General features: G+C 36.6%; 3 protein-coding genes across 3 annotated transcripts; 1 reads left to right on the forward strand and 2 right to left on the reverse strand.

Annotated features, from left to right (window-relative positions):
- The first annotated feature begins 7,451 nt into the window (after nt 1-7,451).
- On the forward strand, nt 7,452-10,427 carry LOC145562512 (HIPL1 protein-like). Its single transcript, XM_081622811.1, has 7 exons — nt 7,452-7,706; nt 7,811-7,968; nt 8,165-8,986; nt 9,073-9,289; nt 9,386-9,564; nt 9,646-9,881; nt 9,974-10,427. The coding sequence occupies exons 1-7, from the start codon at nt 7,619-7,621 to the stop codon at nt 10,374-10,376; spliced, it is 2,103 nt and encodes a 700-aa protein (XP_081478937.1). The 5' UTR covers nt 7,452-7,618; the 3' UTR covers nt 10,377-10,427.
- LOC145562511 (uncharacterized) lies at nt 10,334-13,947 on the reverse strand. Its single transcript, XM_081622810.1, has 3 exons — nt 13,819-13,947; nt 10,850-13,341; nt 10,334-10,460 (listed from the first exon to the last, which is right to left on the reverse strand). Exon 2 carries the CDS (start codon nt 13,226-13,228, stop codon nt 10,979-10,981), a length of 2,250 nt encoding a protein of 749 aa, XP_081478936.1. The 5' UTR covers nt 13,229-13,341; nt 13,819-13,947; the 3' UTR covers nt 10,334-10,460; nt 10,850-10,978.
- Nucleotides 13,948-16,012: 2,065 nt separating this feature from the next.
- Nucleotides 16,013-18,456, reverse strand: LOC145565356 (uncharacterized). Its single transcript, XM_081625392.1, has 6 exons — nt 18,451-18,456; nt 18,274-18,339; nt 17,515-17,787; nt 17,275-17,379; nt 16,958-17,142; nt 16,013-16,697 (listed from the first exon to the last, which is right to left on the reverse strand). Exons 1-6 carry the CDS (start codon nt 18,454-18,456, stop codon nt 16,013-16,015), a joined length of 1,320 nt encoding a protein of 439 aa, XP_081481518.1.
- Between the last annotated feature and the right edge of the window lie 1,792 nt (nt 18,457-20,248).

The following is a 20,248-nucleotide window of genomic DNA, read 5'->3' on the forward strand; positions in this document are numbered from 1 at the left end:
CCCCTTATTTCTCCTTCCTCGAAATTGAAAAACCAATTAATTACTGTTGACAAATAAAGTCGTATAATCAAAAAGGGGTTTTCACCTCACCTGATTCGACTTCCCTTCAATTTTAATGGGAAGGACTGGATTATTCATACTTAGGCCTTGTTTAGTTCACCTTATTTTTACTTATTTCAGAAAAAATAAGTTCAAATCAGATTATCGTTTTATGTGCAATTTTTATCGCTAAATATCTTTAATTTTGTAATGAAAAAAATTATGAAAATTACATATTAATAAAATACACATTATTACGAATCTAACAAGATCTCACTTGATATATTTTTACCTTACCGATTATCGTACACTCAAGGTCAAAGATTGGTCAAATTAGACAATAAGATCAGATCAGATAAGCAAAACTCAAGTGAACTAAACAGGGCCTTAGTTGTTGCTTATTGAAATTTAGGGATAGGAAGAGAAGAGAGAGGAAGAAGAAAAAAGAGGGACAGAAACAGGGGGAGTTGGAATTGGAGGGAACGAGGGGAAAAGGGGAAAAAAAAAAAATTGTTGGACGTGTGGCTGTTAATTGCCAGAAAATAAAGTCAATTGGAAGAATCTGGTCAAGGATCCCTCCTTACAACCTAAGTGGGATATAAGAACTTTTTTGCCACCTTTTTTTATATAAGGACATTTACCACAAAGTCGACCACTTAAAAGAACCTTTTTGATAAATTTTCCTAAAAAAAAAACGATAAGTGATATTTAAATTCCTTGGAATTTCAAGTTAGGTGTGTTGTTTGGTTGACAAAAGTTTGGTGAAATGGGAAAGTGGAACTTCTTAGAAATTTACACTTCCCACATAACGTAGAAATTTTACTTAACTAAGGGTCTGTTCTCATTGACTGGAATGAGCTGAACTGAACTTATTAGAGCTGAATTGAACTGAATATTTTATGAAAGAAGGAAATTAATTAGGAGCTAAACTGAACTGAATTGAACTTATTAGAGCTGAACTGAACTGAAAATAATCTGATAAGAGCAGGGCCTAATTCCCCTTAGGTAGCTAGGGAGTTGATACACATACAACTGTTGTATGTGGCCCCAACATACAACACCACTCAAATGTTGCCACATCAGCAAGAGTCAAAAAAAGAAGAGGGAAAAATGCGCGGGGGGGGGGGGGATTTCACCTATTTTGGCACCTTCTTACCATCTGGGCGGGATTCTTGGTGGGTGAATTTGTTTGGCGGCAAACTCAACATTAATTGCTGTAAAATAAAACTCAGCATTAATTACTCTATATTTTTTTCCGGATTTTATTATCCATTGATATAGCTAACCATTTTACAGTTTTTTTATTTTTTATTTTTTTTAAATGCTTACCCGGAGAAGATGAACATTCTACCAGAATGGATGACAAAGTCTATTATTGCCGACGAAAATTCCGGTGAAGTAATAATCTTTGAATTGGCGAGCTTGTTCAATTCATGTCTACCAAATTCGAATTTATTTAACAATCAATCTTGTTGGATTCGTACGTCTATTATCTCATATTTTTATAATCTAATCTTATGCCATTTTTTTTAGACTCAAGAAATAGCTTTGTATAAGGCTACAGAGATAAATTACATAATCCTCTAATAACTTTTATGCACTCCGTATAAATAATATTAAGAGTTGGACATAATCAACTTGCCAAATTTTCATACTTTACGATTTACATTTGTGGAGACAACACTTTACAAAGGGAAATTTACTTCAAAATGAACATATAAACGTAGATAATGAATGCTTCGTAGCTCATTAAGCTCAATAATGACTCCTATCTTTCTACATATATTCTTCATTACTGCTTCATGAGGATCCAATGATTAAGTAGACTTAAATTCTTAACATTCTCACGTATACAACGATTATTTTGTTCAATTAAACCGACTGATCTGGGCAATGGATGTAAATTCAAGATTTTGTAATGATAATGCACCAGTTTTAAGGTTTTTTTTTTCATCGGCCATGATCGCCGTTTCGCCCTTTCTCTGGAACAATGTTCATTGAGTTGAAGAAATGAACATATTATTTTTTAAAAAAATAGATTAAAAAAAAAATTAAAGATATTAAATTATTAGCATTGGAAATGACAAGGTATTTGAATTTTAAACATTAGGTTAATTTGAAATTTGAATGAAACTTTAAAGTAGTGGAATTTGGGCCCATTCTAACTACCAATAAAAAGTTGTCATGCAACATTGTCGTATGTGGTCTACACATACAATGGTTGTATTTGTAGCTTTTCTCTAGGTTGGCTAGGTAGAAATTCTTATAGAAAGTAACTTCTCTCGTTGTTAACCAAACAATCTTAGAAATTTCCCATGAATTTGATAATGAGAATTTAATTCCTATAAATTTGCATTTCATGGGAAGTTATAATTCCCATGTGAACCAAACGAAATAATACTGTCGTATTTCTAGATGCATGTTAGAAGGAAAATAACATATTGTTCAAACAGTCAAAACAGGCAAAGAAGATGTACTTATTATATTTGGAACAAAGGGCTAGTAAATCTCGTAGTTTGTAATACTTTGTTTATGTTTTCTAAACTTTTGTCAGAAAGAGAAAAATGAAAATAGCATAGTAAGCATCTAAGCATAACCAAATACTAATAACACTTTTTTTTTTCCAATTTTATCACCATATACCCCTAAAATTTTCAAATTCACCATATACCCCTGAATTATTACAAAAATTCACCATATAGTACAAATGACAACAAGATGAGTGAAATTTGGTTAATTATCCATCGAAACCACCTTAGATCAATCTCTCCCTTCATCCTCGAAATCACTCATCTCCTTTCTCCAACCCCAGAAACCACTCTAAATCTCCATAATCATAGCCCTATGATTGATTTTGAGGATGAAAATAGAAAATTTGGGTGATTTTGGGGGTGGGAAAAAGGAATGTGGATGGTTTCGGGGGTAGAGGAATGTATTTAATGTGGTTTCGGGTTATTATATATTAACCTCAATGACTGACGAAATTAACAATCATTAGTCATCAAGAGTGTGTGATGTATTTTTGTGAAAACTCGGGGGTATATGATAAATTTAAAAAAGTTTATGGATATATGGTGAATAAACAAAAAACTCAGGAGTATATGGTGAAAAAACTAATTTTTTATTATTTTTTATTTTATTTTTTTTTTTTTTGAAAAAAAGAACTAATAACACTTGTTGATGTGTAATGTTGTTATGCATTCCTAATTCCCATATAAATATCATACTCGTAGAGAATATATCTATAAATATAACTAAAATAATTACCGCTGATGTCATTACTTTTTTACATGTCAACCTCTCATAAAAAATTTTCCCGGAAAACTAATGATGACTTCATTATTTTTTTTCAACATAAATAAAAATTTAAAAATTGTAAATTAATTATACATTTTCCTAACAGATTTTATATTTAAATAGACTAATTATGCAATTTTCATTGGAGAAATTAAAGGAAGGTCGGAGTATTTCATTTTCTTATAAACATTATCATTTTCTCCTACTCCATATATTTTATACAGATTATATGTATTGGAGTTTTCACTTTTCTTAAATTATCAATTTTATTATAATTTGCTTCAATTATTTGTACTACATACATATTACACACAAATAAGCTAAAAATATTGTTGAAATAGTAAAATAATGTTAAAAATCGTGTATCGCACGAGCCTAATCTAGTATTAAGACAAATGAATACTCAGGGGCATGAAATAAGATAACTAAAGGTAAAAATATTGAATTGAAAAGTTTAAGGATACTTTAGGTAGTTAAGTGAATAAAAAAATTATTTGTTCTTTTAGGAAAAATGAAAACTAATAATCCTACCTTTGACATTTATGCTCAAAACAATCTTACCTTTTCGAAATCTGGAAATCTCACCTTTAACCCCCATATGCTCAAAAACAATCCTTTAACCGATTTGTGAAAATGGTAACCTGTTTTAGAAGGTGACTTGCCATGTGTCACCATCTGATCAATCTAATTTTTTTTTTAAAAAAAAAAACAAAAACAAAAACAAATTAATAAAAAAAAAGGAAAAACAAAATTAATTAAAAAAAAAACCATCTACTACCTCCGTTTCATATTATTTGCAACGATTTGACATAAAGTAGAGATGAAAAATGTCTACTCGTTGCAAATAATATGAAATGGAGGTAGTACTTTCCCCTTCCCTTTTCCCGATCCCACCTGAAGTTCTGAGCAGCCCACATCAATGGCTACTCGGCCTAATTCAGCCCATATAAACACCTGAACCAGCCACCACCCAAAACTTCGGCATCCTCGGCAATCACCCCCTCCACATCCTCGATCTTTCCCCCACCCCATCTCCTACCCCTGTTTGCGAACTCGCCTCTTTGACACTGCTACCGAAATCTACGACGACATTGCCTGACCTGGGTTTAGCTCAGTGAATTTCTCGAGTTTGAACTCGATTTTTGTTGGGTTCAGGTTTTAAGGTGAGGGAGGTTTCTGGTTTTGTTAACGGTGGAGAGAGAGTGTGTGTAAGTGGATGGTTTTAGCGGCGGTTGTACTGGTGGTACGTGTTGAGGTCTTGGTTGGCGGTGGTGAGAGGAGAAGTCAAGTAGTAAGAAGAGGAGAGAGAAAGAAGGTGGGAGAGGGGTCAGTGGTTGCGGGTGGTGGACTGGTGGAGGTTGGGTGGTGATATGGTGGGGGTGGTGGTTGTTATGGAAGAGGGTGGTGAGGTAGGAGGAGGGATTAAATAAATTTTTTTTTAAAAATAATTAAAATTTAACCTGTTAAACAAGTTGGAGGTAAAATGGATTGTTTTGAGCAGATGGGGTTAAAGGTATAAATTCTTAAATGGACCTGGTTCACACTAATTTATTGTGAACCACCAACATTAGAGACAATGTGATTGTTTTATTAATTAAAAAAAAAGTCACTATATTAAAATAAAGGTTATTATGTTAAAATAAAAGTTAGTATGACATTATAAAAGTCGTAAGAGGTTAACTTTTTTAATGAAATTTTTAATATAATGGTCAATATGAATAATAAAGATCACTATGCTAAAATTAGGTCACTATTCAACATAATGTCATACTTTAAATTCATAATAACATTAAAGGTCAAACGTTTTGAAAAAGGTTACTATGTTAAAATTAAAGTTACTATATTAAAATTAGGGGTCACTATGTTGAATATAATGTCAGTTACGTGTGTATAAATCTAAGGTCCACAATAATATTATTGCGGACCAGGTCCACGCAAGATTTTCTGGGTTAAAGGTGGGATTGTTTCTAGATTTCGAAAAGATGGAATTATTTTGAGCAAAAATGACAAAGTAGAGATTATTAATTTTCATTTTTCCTTCTTTTTATTGTGTACAATGAAAAATATAAAATGACAACAATATTTTGAGACGTTTAAAAAGAAAAATGAAAATATCATTAAGGGATAGAGAGAATACTATTTAAAAAAAAATAAAAAAAAAAATTATCTGACACTAATTAGCAAGATTAATATATTATATACTCATATATAGCACCAAAGATTACGTATAAAGTAATTATTATTATTATTATTATTTTCAATCTCTTCAAATTAGGAGGAGTATCCTTTAATTTCATGCATATCATTATACACGATTACAATATTAAAGGTAGGAAGAAGCCAAGAATATGCTATTCTGTTTTGTCAGCTAGAGAGTTTGGGTTTGATTTTTCTTCCTGAATTGAAATGAAAAATCCTAAAGTGGTTGGTTGACTCCATACCGCAATTTAGGTGGGCAGTGGTCAAATAATGGCACAGAAATCTAAACATAATGACACACAAATTAATCAATGTGGACACTTCGAAACGTACAACTGCCCCAATTCTTTTGGGTGTACCACACTACACAGCACTATCCACTATACTATACCCATTCTTTGCATTTCTAAACTACCCCCAACCCACTTTAGTTAATTATTTTTTTTTGTTAACATTAACTCAATTAAGGAAAGGGCATGCCAATTTTGACTTTCGGGTTTATTTTCCCCAAGGTCCCCCCCCTCTCCCTAAAATATACGGAATGGTATGATTCCATAATATTAATGTGATTTTCGACAATTTTACCTGAATCCATGGATAATTAAACCATCATATTCAATTAAATGGATGAAAATCTAACAAAATATGGATTTTATTTGGATGATGAATAGATCAGGTGACGGATCGAGTCGGATTTGGATGGAGCTTCATACATCCATCACCCGACCTGTCCATCCATCTGCTTATATTTTTTACAAAATTACAAATGTTTTTTTTACCTATTTGTAATACTACATAAGTATGTACTTTATATATACTAGTAATATAAGTTAGTCTTTGTATAATAGTGTGAATGCTCGGAAATTTAAAGATTTTGTCAACTGTATATCAAATTCTTAGTTTGTGTATATTAGTATTATAAATAAAGGGTGTTGTATTTTATTTCATCTGTTATTCACCCGATCCACCTGATTCATCTGCGGATGATGGACGGGATGGATGCGGATGAAGAATTAAATGGTGATGGTTGGGTTGGATGATGGATGGATCATTGACGGATGGAGATGGATTGAGCTCCACCTGATCCATTGCCAGCCCTATTTTCACATTATTTTCCCCAAGTCTCCCTCCTAAAACAAAGGGAGTAAATACGATTTTATAGAGTTAAATACGTTCACATAAAAACAATCATGATTAAATTGGTTTAAATATAAGTTAATAATGGCTACCCAAGTTCAATTTACAATTTACTTAATTCTAACTAATTTATCTACAGAAAATATGAAACTAGACCTGAGTGGCAAATAAGCCAAACCATTTTTATTTCTAATGACTTTTTATACTCACTTATATATTATACAAATAACGGATCCAAAGTTTTAGATAGGTTAAGCATAAATGTAACAAATTATTAATTGAGTGAAGATCATATTCAGAGATTTGGTGAGTAGTGCCCCTTTACAGCTTACCAGTATGGTTTGAATTTGGGACAAACTAACAATTGAAGATCTTAGTAATTAATTTAAAATTTTAATAAGGTAATGGTGGTGGATAGATAATGGTGGTTTCCACAACGGATTCCAGCCTAGTCTATGGGTTTAAAAATTTTCTTTGACTATCTCCTTTAATTAACCACTTGTCAAAAATATATTGTCATATTGTCCGATTCCTTCAAGGCTCCAACCATATACAAAGACAATTTCTTTCTTAACAACTTACAATAGAATATGTGACTATAATTACATGCTTGCAAAGAGCGCTGCGCAGTAATATAGTGCAATGAAGAAGGAATAATTGGGATACAAACCTAATAAACCACAGACATAGTAACATCAATAAACCAGGGTGGGTCAATTAATATGAATTAATGACATTATCCCTAATTCCCTATCCATAATAAAGGGCCATAGCTTACAACGTGATATTTGTCAAAGGAAAATGTCAAAAAGATTTGGGAAACCTGTGAATTTAACACTCAAATCTGACCTTTATAATTGAAACTTTCCCAACCAGTTGAGTTCACTTTGCAGGTACACAAATCGCAAAAGTCAGGAGCCGCTATCAGCTGCAATACTCTGAAGAAATGGCTGGTTTTGCTGTCATTTTGCTTCTCTTTCACTGTCTGCTTCTCTCTCAACATTCCTACTCACTCCCCTTGTGTACAGACTTCAGTAAGCTTTTTCACTCTCCTCCTTTGTGTGTGTGTGTGTGCGCGCGCGCGAGTGCGTATCTTTGTTTTGATTGCAGAGATCTTGAATCTTTCTTATTGAAACAGGGGCACCCGCAAAATTAAAGACACCTTTGGAATTCTGTCCTTACAATGGAACTTCATGCTGTGATTCAACAAAAGACCTTCAGCTGCAGAAACAATTCCAAGCTATGAATATCACTGATACTTCCTGTGCTTCACTTCTGAAATCAATTCTGTGCGCTGTAAGCTCTCAAAACCATTTAAAATAATAATAAATATAGTATAATAAAATGAATTTGTAGCAATACAAAATTTCTTGTTCACCAAACAAATAATATAACTTTACATGGGAGTATTTGCATAAAAATGCTGTCACTTATGCCTAAGAGGAAGTTCAGCTAAAAGCCGTCGAAAATCAATGTTTTTGGTCATTTGCAGACATGTGATCCCTTTGCAGCAGAGCTTTTCAAGGCCAAAGCAGGGAACCAGAAGCAGCAGAAACCAGTTCCAGGTCTTTGCAACTCAACTGATTCAGGAAAATCACATTCATCAAAGCAATCAACAAGCAGCTTCTGTTCAACTGTATGGAACACGTGCAAGGATATATCTATCTTGAAATCGCCCTTTGCGCCTTCGTTACAAGGTGGAGCAAAAGGACCAGCACCAATTGCATCAAACTTATCTACACTGGCTGATCTTTGGCAGTCGGAAAAAACATTTTGTGATGTTTTTGGCGCTTCTCCAGACAATGATTCTGTGTGCTTTGCTGGCGAGCCCGTCAAACTAAACAATAACAGTTCAGAGATTGATGTTCCTCCAAAAGGGCTATGTTTAGAGAAGATTGACGCTGGAAGTTATATCAGTATGGCTCCTCATCCTGACGAGTCTAATCGTGCCTTCTTTTCTAATCTGCCTGGAAAAATCTGGCTGGCAACAATTCCTGAGCAAGACTCGGTAGAAAAGTTAGACCTTGACGAATCAGACCCATTCGTGGATTTAACCGATCAAGTTCTCTTTGACACTATATTTGGAATGCTAGGAATTGCATTCCACCCAGATTTTGCTCATAATGGACGCTTCTTCGCTTCCTACAACTGTGATCGGCTAAAGTCACCCGAATGTGCTGGAAGGTGTGCATGTAACTCTGATGTTGATTGTGACCCATCCAAATTTAACACTTCAGGTAGCTCTACACCTTGTCAATATCAAAGCGTTATTGCAGAATACACAGCAAATGGATCTTCATCAAAGCCTTCATCGGTAATTATCTCTACGATCGTTTGAGTATTCAATCTAAACAGTTTCTGCGGTTTTATTTCCAGTCAATGATAGTTTGTCTTTCACAGATGCAAAGTGGCCAACCAACAGAAGTACGGAGGATTTTCACAATGGGTTTGCCATTCACAAACAATCATGGAGGCCAAATTCTATTTGGACCAGAAGATGGGTACATGTATGTCATGATGGGAGATGGGGGAGGAAGAGGTGATCCCTATCACTTTTCCCAGAACAAGAAATCCATACTAGGGAAGATTCTAAGACTTGACATAGATAAAATTCCAAGTAAGCATCTTCACCATTTTAAGACCAGAAGTGTCTTATGTTACTTCCTCATATAAAGATGAGAAAGTTCTCAGGTCACTATCTTCTGATGTACAGGTGAAAAACAAATAGATGACCTTGGTCTCTGGGGTAACTATTCCATACCACAGGACAATCCATATTCAGGAGACAAGAATTCGGCACCAGAAATCTGGGCTATGGGGCTCAGGAATCCCTGGCGCTGCAGCTTTGATGCAGATAGGCCTTCCTACTTTGTCTGTGGAGATGTCGGCCAGGTTCAAATTATAGCTTGAAAAACACTAAACTTGATGTATAAGCACTTCACTCTAATTAACAACATACCACTCATATGGCAGGATCAATATGAAGAGATTGATATAATCACCAAAGGTGGAAACTACGGCTGGAGTATATATGAGGGCCCCATTCCTTATAGTTCTGGAAATGAAACAAAAAATTCATCAGCTACCCAAAATCTGATTTTTCCAGTAGCAGGTTACACTCATTCACAAATCAACAAGAAAACTGGATCAGCTGCAATGTCTGGCGGGTTTTTCTATCGCTCTGAGACTGATCCATGCATGTCTGGAAGGTGAGTAAACACTTAATGAGCAGCCATCACTAACAAATAAAATAGAAATGCTATTATCATGCTCACTGAGTCACAATTGTTGGATGATTCAGGTACCTGTATGGGGATCTATATGCAAGCAATATATGGGCAGCTACCGAGAATCCAGAAAATAGTGGGAATTTTAGCACAGCAGCAATGCCATTTAGTTGTGCCAAAGACTCACCTCTTCAGTGCAGCACTGCTCCAGGAACTACACTGCCAGCTCTGGGATACATATATTCATTCGCACAGGACAACAGGAAAGATGTCCTCATTCTAGCCAGCACTGGGGTTTATAGAGTTGTTCGCCCAAGTCGTTGCAACTATGCTTGCTCAAAGGAGATTGCAAGGCCTGCCACTGTTCCAACTCCAAGTCCATCATCCCCTTCAAGTAGAGCTCATTTTATTGCACCTCTTGGAAATTGGTTCCCCTTTCTTCTCTGTTTCCTGATTTTAGAGCGTTTGTATAACTGACACAACTGAAGCCGCATTTATCATTTTGAGCAGTGTTTCATTCACTTTCAACTAGGATAGTCGTATAGATAAAGTTCTTTGTATCTGAAAGAATTGAAAAAAAATATTTTGACAAATCTAAATGAAGTCCACCAAAAAACAGATAACAGCAGCTCACCGCTAAACTGTGAACTTCTACTGAATATTTGAAAGATAACAAGCAGCCAACAGAATAATTGCGCCATTCAAACAGCAGAACATTGTTGGGAATGGGGATGATGCTTGACAGTATATAACGCCACTAGTCCCTAATTCTGCAGTTACTTGAAAACAGTAGCTATGAAAACATTTAATTATACAAGTACAACAAAATTTAATCATTATCAAACTTCTAGAGTTCTAGACCAAAGCCAAAAAAGTCTCATCATTAAAAAAAGCCCGTGAATATGAAAATCTTGAAACTCCTAACATCATCAATATAACATATATTTTACCTTTGCCTTCCAGTCCATGTCAGCTGGTAGCAAGAACTAAGGCCTGGAGAATGTTGTCATGGGATGTTTATACGCACGCACGCTCACATGGGATGTTTATACGCACGCTCACAAAAATCTAATTACTCATCAAGTATCATTATCTTCATTGACCTTATCAATAACAAATCTCTCTATAACTTCATCACAAATCTCAATAGCATTTTCAAGGTTCCCTTCATCGAAGTTCTTGTCCAGAAAAAAGTATAATATTTCTTGATTCGCAATGAACCCTTTTCTCCTCATCTCATCAAAGAGTACCTTTGCTTCCCCATACTTTTTCTTTTTAAGAAGCCCCTTGATAAAAGCATTATAAGAGCTGTCAGTAAGATCAAACCCTTTTGCAACCATTTCCTTGTGCAAATACCATGCTTCTTTCATATTCCTTGCTTTACTGTGCCCCTTGATTAATATATTATAAGTGTTGTTGTCTGGCATTACATTAAAAGCACACATCTCCCTGTAAATTTTAGTTGTGCTATGCATGTTGCTTCTAATGCTATACTGCTTCATAAGAGAATTATAGGTTGTGGCATTTGGCATTATTCCCTTCTCCAACATCCATTTTAGCAGCCTTTCACCATCTTCCAACATCCCTGATGTGCAGAACCCATTCATCAACACATTAAATGTAACAACAGTAGGCTGATGTCCTCGATCCAGCATTCTCCTCAGAAGCTCATGTGCCTTGGAAATTTCTCCCGACTTACAGTAAGCATCCATCAAAGTAGTATAAGTAATGGTATCAGGATGACATCCAGTCACCTCCATGTCTTCCATCAGTTTTATTGCTTGATTTATATTTCCTGTTTTACAGAGACCATTAATGAGTACATTATATGTGCACTGGTTAAGTTCTAGACCCTTGGCAGACATTTCATGCAAAAGTTCATTTGCTGTATCTACCTCTCCTTGTTTACATAGGCCATCTGCAAGGGCAGTATATGTGACAACATTAGGGGTCACCCCCTTCTCAACCATCTCATTGTGCCAAAAAAAGGCTTCTTTCAGCTTACCAGCCTTGCAATAACCATCTACAAGTGTTGTATAAGTGATTTCATCTGGTGCTAATCCACTGTTAAGCATTTCATGGAACAGCTTCTCTGCTTCTTTCATGTTTCCACTTTGACAAAGCCCACATATAATAGTTGAATATGCAATAATATCAGGGATGATATTAACTCTTTGCATTTCCTTGAAAAGCTTGATAGCGGAACTAATATTACCGGACTTACAGAAACCATCAATAATTGTCGTGTAAACTACATTATCTGGCGGTATATTAAGAGCAATCATTTCTCTCAGAACCCTTTCTGCATCTGCTACCTTACTATACTTGCACATAAGAACAATAATGCTATTAAATGTAAATGCATTTGGCTTCAATCCCTTCATTCTCATTTCATTAACCAGCCTCATCACCTTATCTAATTCACCAACATGACAATATCCATTAATGACAATACTATAACTCACAACATCAAGCGGACAGCCTCTTAACTCCATCTGCAGCAGTAGATGGTGCGCTTCTCTAATTTTTCCTAACTGACAAAGAATGTGTAAGATTATGTTATATGAACCAGTATCCCAACAAATTCCTGCTTCAAGGAACTCCTGAAAAACCTCGAAAGTGTCCCTTTTCTTGTCTGATTGGCTGGAAAGATTAGCAAGAAGCAATTGACAGGATTCCGCAGAGATCACCAAACCAAAATTCAACATCTTTCCAAAAAGTCTCCTTGCCTCCATCAAATACCCAACTTGAACAAGCACCTCAAAGAATAAATCAAATACACATGGATTTGAACCCCAATCCTTGTAAGTGTAGATCAATTTTTCAACAAAACTAGAAAAAGAATAGGCAACGTCAATATATGGTTTAGACCAGAAATCATATATAAGACTGTGAGCTATGTTCAAATCTTTTGAAGCAACAGCAATATGTATGACAATACTCCGAACTTCCAATGATGGTTCTCTATGAAGACATGCCCATTCATAGAAGTTATATACCAGCTCGGTATCATTCTTGATGTTCATCAGAACCCAAATGAGATGGTCAGGCTTGAACTTTGACTCAAAGGGTCTAAGAGCATGCCTTAACGTCTCAAAACGCCGTTGCTTTATGGTACTTGAAATATTCTGCACAAGTTCAAAGTCTCTGATTGTTGGCTTTCTGGGTGAGTAATCCGGAAATGCTCTTGCATCAGTAGAGTAAAAAGTGCTGCGCTTTTCTCCCAAATATCTGTCCTTAAATGGGATAAGCAGAAACCGACCCAAGTATAAACTCTGGGGTACGAGTTTAGAACAAACATTGATTAAGGAGATGACACCAATATTCATTTCTGTGAGAGAAACCCATCAAAGTGGATTCCGAAAAGATATGGTTAACGAAACAGAAACACCGGTCCATGTAGATTTCTCAAGTTGATAAGGCATTAATATGAGCCCATTGCCTGCAGACCATAAACAACGTTATAATCATAATCAGTATCACCACATGATTCTAAATTACATATAATAGTTGCCTTCTGTTACAAGTGATTTAAACTAGGAAACAATATACCGCCCCAATTAAACATCAATTTCAGGACATACGACAACAAGAATTCATTCTACTATATAAAGCCAAAAATCCCCTGAAAAACAATACTACATTTTCACTTGGGCATTTCATCAAACAGTTGGTGACCATTAACAAATTTGATTACTAATTAACCCGGAACTACAAGCATAAAGCTGCAATTTAAACCAATGTGAAATAGGAAATCATTGATAATGCATGCGATTCAATCAATAATACCAAAGAGCATTGTTCTCATCGATTCACATTCATTCAAATGCAATTTTTCTCTACTATATCAGAGTATGAAAAAACATTAAAAAGATGATATTAAAGAAAATTTTGAAGAGAGAAGAATGAGAGTGTTCACCTTAGCTGCGAAGAAAGAATGGAGACATTCCAGATTAACAGGGAATTATGAGTGGGGAAGAGAGAGAAAGTTGGGGTGATATGGTGGGAGGAAGACGACGGAGAAATTGCGCTGCTGCTTAAGAAAAAGAAAGGCGGGTAGAAAACTAGAATTGGAGTTATGTGTTTTGGGCTTTTAACCTTCATAGTCTTCTACTACTTTGATCCCGTGCATGCACAAATTAAATAGATATTTGATTAAAATGGTTGACAATATTCTTTATTCGAAAAAGTATAATTATAATCTCATTAATTAATTTTGAAAGAAATATTGTATTTGTTTAGTTTTAGAACTTAGAAGGAAAAAAATAGAGAAAAAGATGATGATGTCAAAAATAGTTTTGGCGGGAAAAATTTTCATAAACAGTTGACAAGTGTCCTTTAATGATGTCAACATGTTTTATTTTAGTAATAGTTAATAAATTTGGGCCAAAGTACAATAAAATGGTCACTCTTACTACTCCTTCCGTGTTTTAATAAGTGTCCACTTTGACCGACACATAGTTTTAGACAATTTAATTAACTTGATTGAAATATGAATTAAGTGGGGTAGTTAAAAGCATTAAAAAATTGTAACAGAAAGATAGTGGGTTTAATAGTTTATTGAAAAGTAATGAATATGAGAGGAAATAAATAATAAAAAAGTAGTTGTGAGTTTGGGTGGGACTATGAGAGAAGATATATATAATATTAAAATATAGCTTTTTTGTCAAAAATAGAAGTGTAACACTTATTAAAACTAGTCGTTGGAGCATGCGCGATGCGCGTGCTCTCCCGACGGTAAGATAAGTAAAATTCGTAGTTTTGTTCAGTTGTTGTGATATTTGTGATTGTGTTCGGGTTTTGTAATAACAAGGATACATGAATTTGTAAGTACTAACAAGCAATAGTGATAAAGTTTCTATCGGAAAATATCTATGGAAAAACAATTGTTATAAGTAAAATTATCTAGAATTTGTTATAATTTAAAGATTTTTAAAAGAATTATACTATTGTTTTAGATATTATTTTAGAACGCAATATGGTTTCTTATTTAGTACTTAAATAATTTTTAAATAGTTTCGTTTTGAAGTGATTGTGATAATAAGGAGTAGTTTAAGGAAATGCAATACTAAAGGTTAAAGTTATGTAAAATGGATTAAATGTAAAATATATGAAATGATTTTATATTTGTTTGTTAGACTTTTTAAAGTAGAAAATTTTCAAATGGTTCTTCCATTGAAAATTATAGTAGTTAGAGTTTGTAATCGACGTGGAATGTATAAAATGAATGAGAAATATCATATGTGTATGTATTAAAGTTTATTTGTTGGTTATTTATCTATAAATTATTTTATATACGATATTTAGATAATACAGTTGGAGGGAATATCTTAAGACTTTTTATATTTAAAGTTATAGTCGTTGAAGCATGCAGTACGAGCGTACCCCCCCCCCCCCGATAAGATATATAAGATTCATAGTTGTGATCGTGCTTCGTAGTTTGGGATATTATCAACATGATAATTAGGGGAACTTATTTGTGTGATAGTCACTAACTTGTTTTTAAGTTCTTCCTATCTCTTCTTCTTTCATAATATACCCTCTCTCTTATATTTTTTCCTTGTCTTATCTCATTTCCCTTTTTCTATTCATCCTTGCTTCTCTTTCACCTTCCTGTTCCTTTTTTCTCCTTCCCATCTACTCTTCTTGTATAGTTTGAGCAGTTTAGTAAGCCCCCCCTCTCTTTCTCTTTCTCCCAACCCTTCTTTCTTTCCCGACCTATCTATTTCTTTATCACTCTATATATGATCTCTCTTGCCCCTCTTTCTCTTAATTGCTTTATTTCTTTCCCTTTTGACCCTTATCTCTCTCTTTTTCTCCCATCCTCTCAATCTCTCCCTCTCTTCCTGGATCATCTCTATCTTTCTCTCTTTCTCTATCACGACCCTTCTTTCTCTCTTTCTCACCCCTCTATATAGATCCATCTTTGTCTCTCTCATCCCACTCCCTCTTTCTGTCCGTCCCACTTAACGGTGGTCTGTTAAGTGGAGGATGCCTTATATTTGTACACGTACTATAATCTGCCAAGCGATGTATTTGCTTTTATTCACAGCCGATATTCCATACGAGTCTTCTCATTAATACATGTTTTTATGAGATGACATTTTACTATTTTAAACAAAATACTTTTTCAGAACCGCTGTATTCCAGACATTTTTTAGTTGCTTTCCTTCTGGTGTTTCTAGATAATACGACCCTTGCATTATCATATCCCTGATTTGGTATGGCCCTTCCCAGTTGGCCGTTAACTTTCCTTCTTTATTTCCCTTCCATGTTGTTGCTGTTCTTCGCAACACCAAATCTCCGACAGCTAAAGGCCGATGATTGACTCTCTTGTTGTAGGCTCTTGATATTCTGTCCTTGTAGGCAGCCGATTTAACTGCTGCCTTTTCTCTCAATTCTGGCAAGTAATCTAACTGTTGTCTTAACAACAGATCATTTTGTTCTTTGTAGTAATGCTGCACTCTGAATGTCGGCAAACCAACTTCTGCCGGAACTACTGCCTCTGTCCCAAACACCAAGTTAAAAGGGGATTCTCCTGTTGCTTCTCTACTTGTTGTTCGGTTTGCCCATAAAATTTCTGGGATTAAATCTACCCACAATCCCTTTGTATCTTCGATTTTCTTCTTAACAACCATTATGATCTGCTTATTTGCGGCCTCAGCTTGGCCGTTTGATTGGGGATGACATACCGCCACGTACGCAAACTTTACTTTGTACATTGCCAATAGATCCTTTACCGGCTTATAGTCAAATTGTGATCCGTGATCAAAAACCATTGCCATTGGAAGGCCAAACCTAGTAAAAATATTCTTCTAGATAAATTTTTTCACCTTTGCAGCCGATATTTTTGCTATCGGCTCCGCCTCAATCCATTTGGTGAAATAATCAATGCCGACCAGTAGGAATTTCCTCCCCCTGTTGCCGACGGGAAAGGACCAACTATGTCCATTCCCCATTGCGCGAACGGAACTGGATTGAGTATCGGCATCAGGTCATTCGTCGATTGGTATAATACGGGCGCAAACTTTTGACATTTCTCACACTTTTGTACATACCGAGAAGCATCTTCATTCATTGTCAGCCAGTAATACCCTCTTCTCATGGCTTCCCTTGAAAGAGCTCGTGCACCCAAATGATTTCCACAAGTTCCCTCATGAATTTCTTCGATAAGTCTTGCAGATTCGTTGGCAGTTATGCACCTCTGAAGTGGTAATGAGAATCCTCTTTTATACAATTGCCCCTGGTACATAATGAACCAAATGCTATCCTTTTATAACTTCCGGGATTCCCCTTTGTCCACCGGTAACGCCCCTATCAGGAGATATGCTAGGATTTTGTCATACCACTGGCTGCCTATTTCAACGCAGAGAACCTGTTCTGTCATTTCCTCTATACTCCTGTGCTTCAAAACTTCCACCATGACGGTTCTCTCCAGGTCGTTAAAGCTTGAGCTGGCTAACCTAGCCAAAGCATCGGCCTGTGAATTTTGTGTTCTTGGCACTAATTGAACTTCAAAATGCTGCAACTAGGCCGTTAATTCATTTATTTTTTTTAGATATTTTATCATCGTTGATTCCTGTGCTTCATACTTCCCACTGAACTAACTAGATACTAACTGCAAATCAGTTTTAAGGATTAATTGCTTAGCGTCTGCCGCTATTGACAACTGGATACTTGCTATCGCCGCTTCATATTCGGCCTCGTTATTAGTTGCTTTGAACTTAAACTTCAGAGCATATTCAAAAGTTCCTCCGTCTGGAGCTGTTATCACAATGCCTACTCCAGATCCGGTCGAAGTTGCTGACCCATCCACTGATACCTGCCATGTCTCCAGCTCTTCTTTCTTATCATTATAGGAAGTTTCCACAATGAAATCTGACAAGGCCTGTGCATGAATTGATACCTTAGGTTTGTAATGCAGCTCTTACTCCGACAACTCCACAACCCATTTCAGCAGTCTACCCGACGTATCCAAATCTGCAGGTAAAGCGCTCCCGTTTTTTGTGGTTTTACGGCAGAATAAAAGGTTTGAGTGGGGAAAAGATCAAGCTGATGCATTGGAAGTTGTAAGGAATCATTTAAGGACTCTCCCGACGGTGGCTCAGCCGGAATGAGGGGAGCAGTTGCAGCTATATATATCGGCATCTCCAAAGACTGTCGCCGCAGTTGAAAGGGTAAAGCAACAAATGCCGATATACTTTGTCAGTCATGTATTGAACGCTGCTGAACGACGATACCCCGTGATAGAAAAAATGGCACTTGCTGTGGTTATTGCCGCCAGAAAGTTGCGGCCCTATTTTGACGCTCATCCGACAGAGATTCTAACGAATTATCCCCTTGAAAAATCATTGCAAGATTGTTGGTTGGATACACTTTGGTAGTGCTGCTCCTGATAGAACCTGTACATGTCAACTAACTCTGTCCCAGAAGCGACAGCCTGCTCACCAAAAAAAAAAATAATAAATAAAAAAATATATGTATTTATATAAATTTAAACGCACACACAAACTGAGAAAGTGGAATAGATTAACAATATTTAAACACATACCTTCATTAAGTCATGCATATGCTAGGCAGCGACAGGACCGATAAGGCCCGATGGCCTATCAACTGGGGTGGCTACATTACGCAGAAGCCGGTATCCCAAGTTTTCGCCCCGGAGTGGATCATCAGCAAATATAGACTCATTTCGGAATACGTCCATCTCGGGTTGCCATCGGTCACGAGAACGACCCTCTGGAGCGGCAACCCTCCTTAAAACTTCGTCCGGAATCTTGCCCTCAGGCCGTTCAATCCATTGATTGCTGCGATAGGTGATGCCAAGAGTGCTAACGTCGGAGCCAACAGGTCCGAGTTGTTGAGGCTCGGCAGAGGCCGAAACTAACACTTGAGCTGGACGAGGAGAGAGTGTAAGGTCTTCAATCACCACCTCACTCGCATTAGCATTGGCTGTCGGCACATCCGTGTTAACCTTTTAGGGTCAGCATTCTTAGGAGGGGAAGAGGGCCGCTTTTCTTGAGTATTGGCCCTGGAACGCTTAGAGGGTTGTTCATCCTCTTTCCTTGTTGAAACGGCGACAACACCACCGCCGCGTCTATTGCCGAGTGATGTCAAGCGCCGGTTTCTCCTAGTGCTCTCGTTGGCCATCTCTTCAGCACTTCTTTTAGGATTCCGGGTAGGGGCACGAGAGCAGAAAGACACAAAAGTGTCCAAAGCCGGTCTGGGAGACGGAGGATAGCGAGAAATCACCCTTTTACCTCGGCTGATAACCCGAGGGATTTGTTGTCTAATTTTTTCGAACCTGCAAACACCAAAAGGTGTTAAAACAATTCTTTTTACGCAAGTAAAAGCCAATAAGTGTACAAATAGCAATGCATTAAACAGCTAACACTGGAAATCCTTCGCATCAAAAATAGTAAATAAAAATAGTAATAATAATATATAGGAATAATAACAATATGCAAGGTAAGTACCATAAGCATCAGTCCAGCATAGACCGACATGAGATAGCGGTGCGTTGCCAAGAATGTATTTAACATTTGGTAGCCACACTTTGGGAACAACCTGGGTTTTTCCACCGCCAACATTCACCCTAACAGCGTCAAAATGATCAAAAGCTACGCGCTCTTGAAGGCCGAGTTCTCTTTCGGCGATATGGCCGAAACGGGGATGAGGACGAAAGAACGTCCTCCGAATGGGAAAGTCATTCAGAAAGCTCATAAAAAAGAATTTGTCTTGCCAGCCTTTGCAGCTTGACAACTTTGGATTTACAGTAAACTTGTGAAAGGCAGTGTATAATGACCACCAACCCTCTGATTGTCCATCACGTTTCAGGGTTATCAGCCTCCTGAATAGGTTCAACGTTAACGGAAAATTCTTATACAGCAAAACCCAAACGAGCGCGACAACAGCGCGAATTGTAGGGGGTAACTTGAACCAAGCACACGTTCCAAGCCCTAAGGATTTTTGCAATAAAAGGATGGAGAGGAAAACGGAGGCCGAATTCAAAGTGCTTCGCATAAATGGCCACATGGTTGTCAGGGCAATCGAGAACAGTGGAGGATGGCGGCGAGAGTTTGAGCTCATATCCATCGGGCAAGTGATATAACCTTTTTGCTTTTCGGCAGTACTCCTTCTCCTCAGCCAATTGCAGCCAACTGTCACTGATTGTAGCTTCAGCAACTTTGCTGTTAGATGGCAGGTTAATAGGTTGCCGATAATCAGCCTCATCAGTCTCAAAGTTGTACTCTTCATCTAAACTTTCCTCATGAGTAACCTGGGCCATGAGATCAATCATTTCGGCCCTTTTAGGGCTTTCGACATTTTCGCCCTGGTTTACTTCTTCC

This window comes from Chenopodium album, chromosome 10, assembly GCF_948465745.1.
Source record: "Chenopodium album chromosome 10, dcCheAlbu1.1, whole genome shotgun sequence".
Lineage (NCBI taxonomy): Eukaryota > Viridiplantae > Streptophyta > Magnoliopsida > Caryophyllales > Amaranthaceae > Chenopodium > Chenopodium album.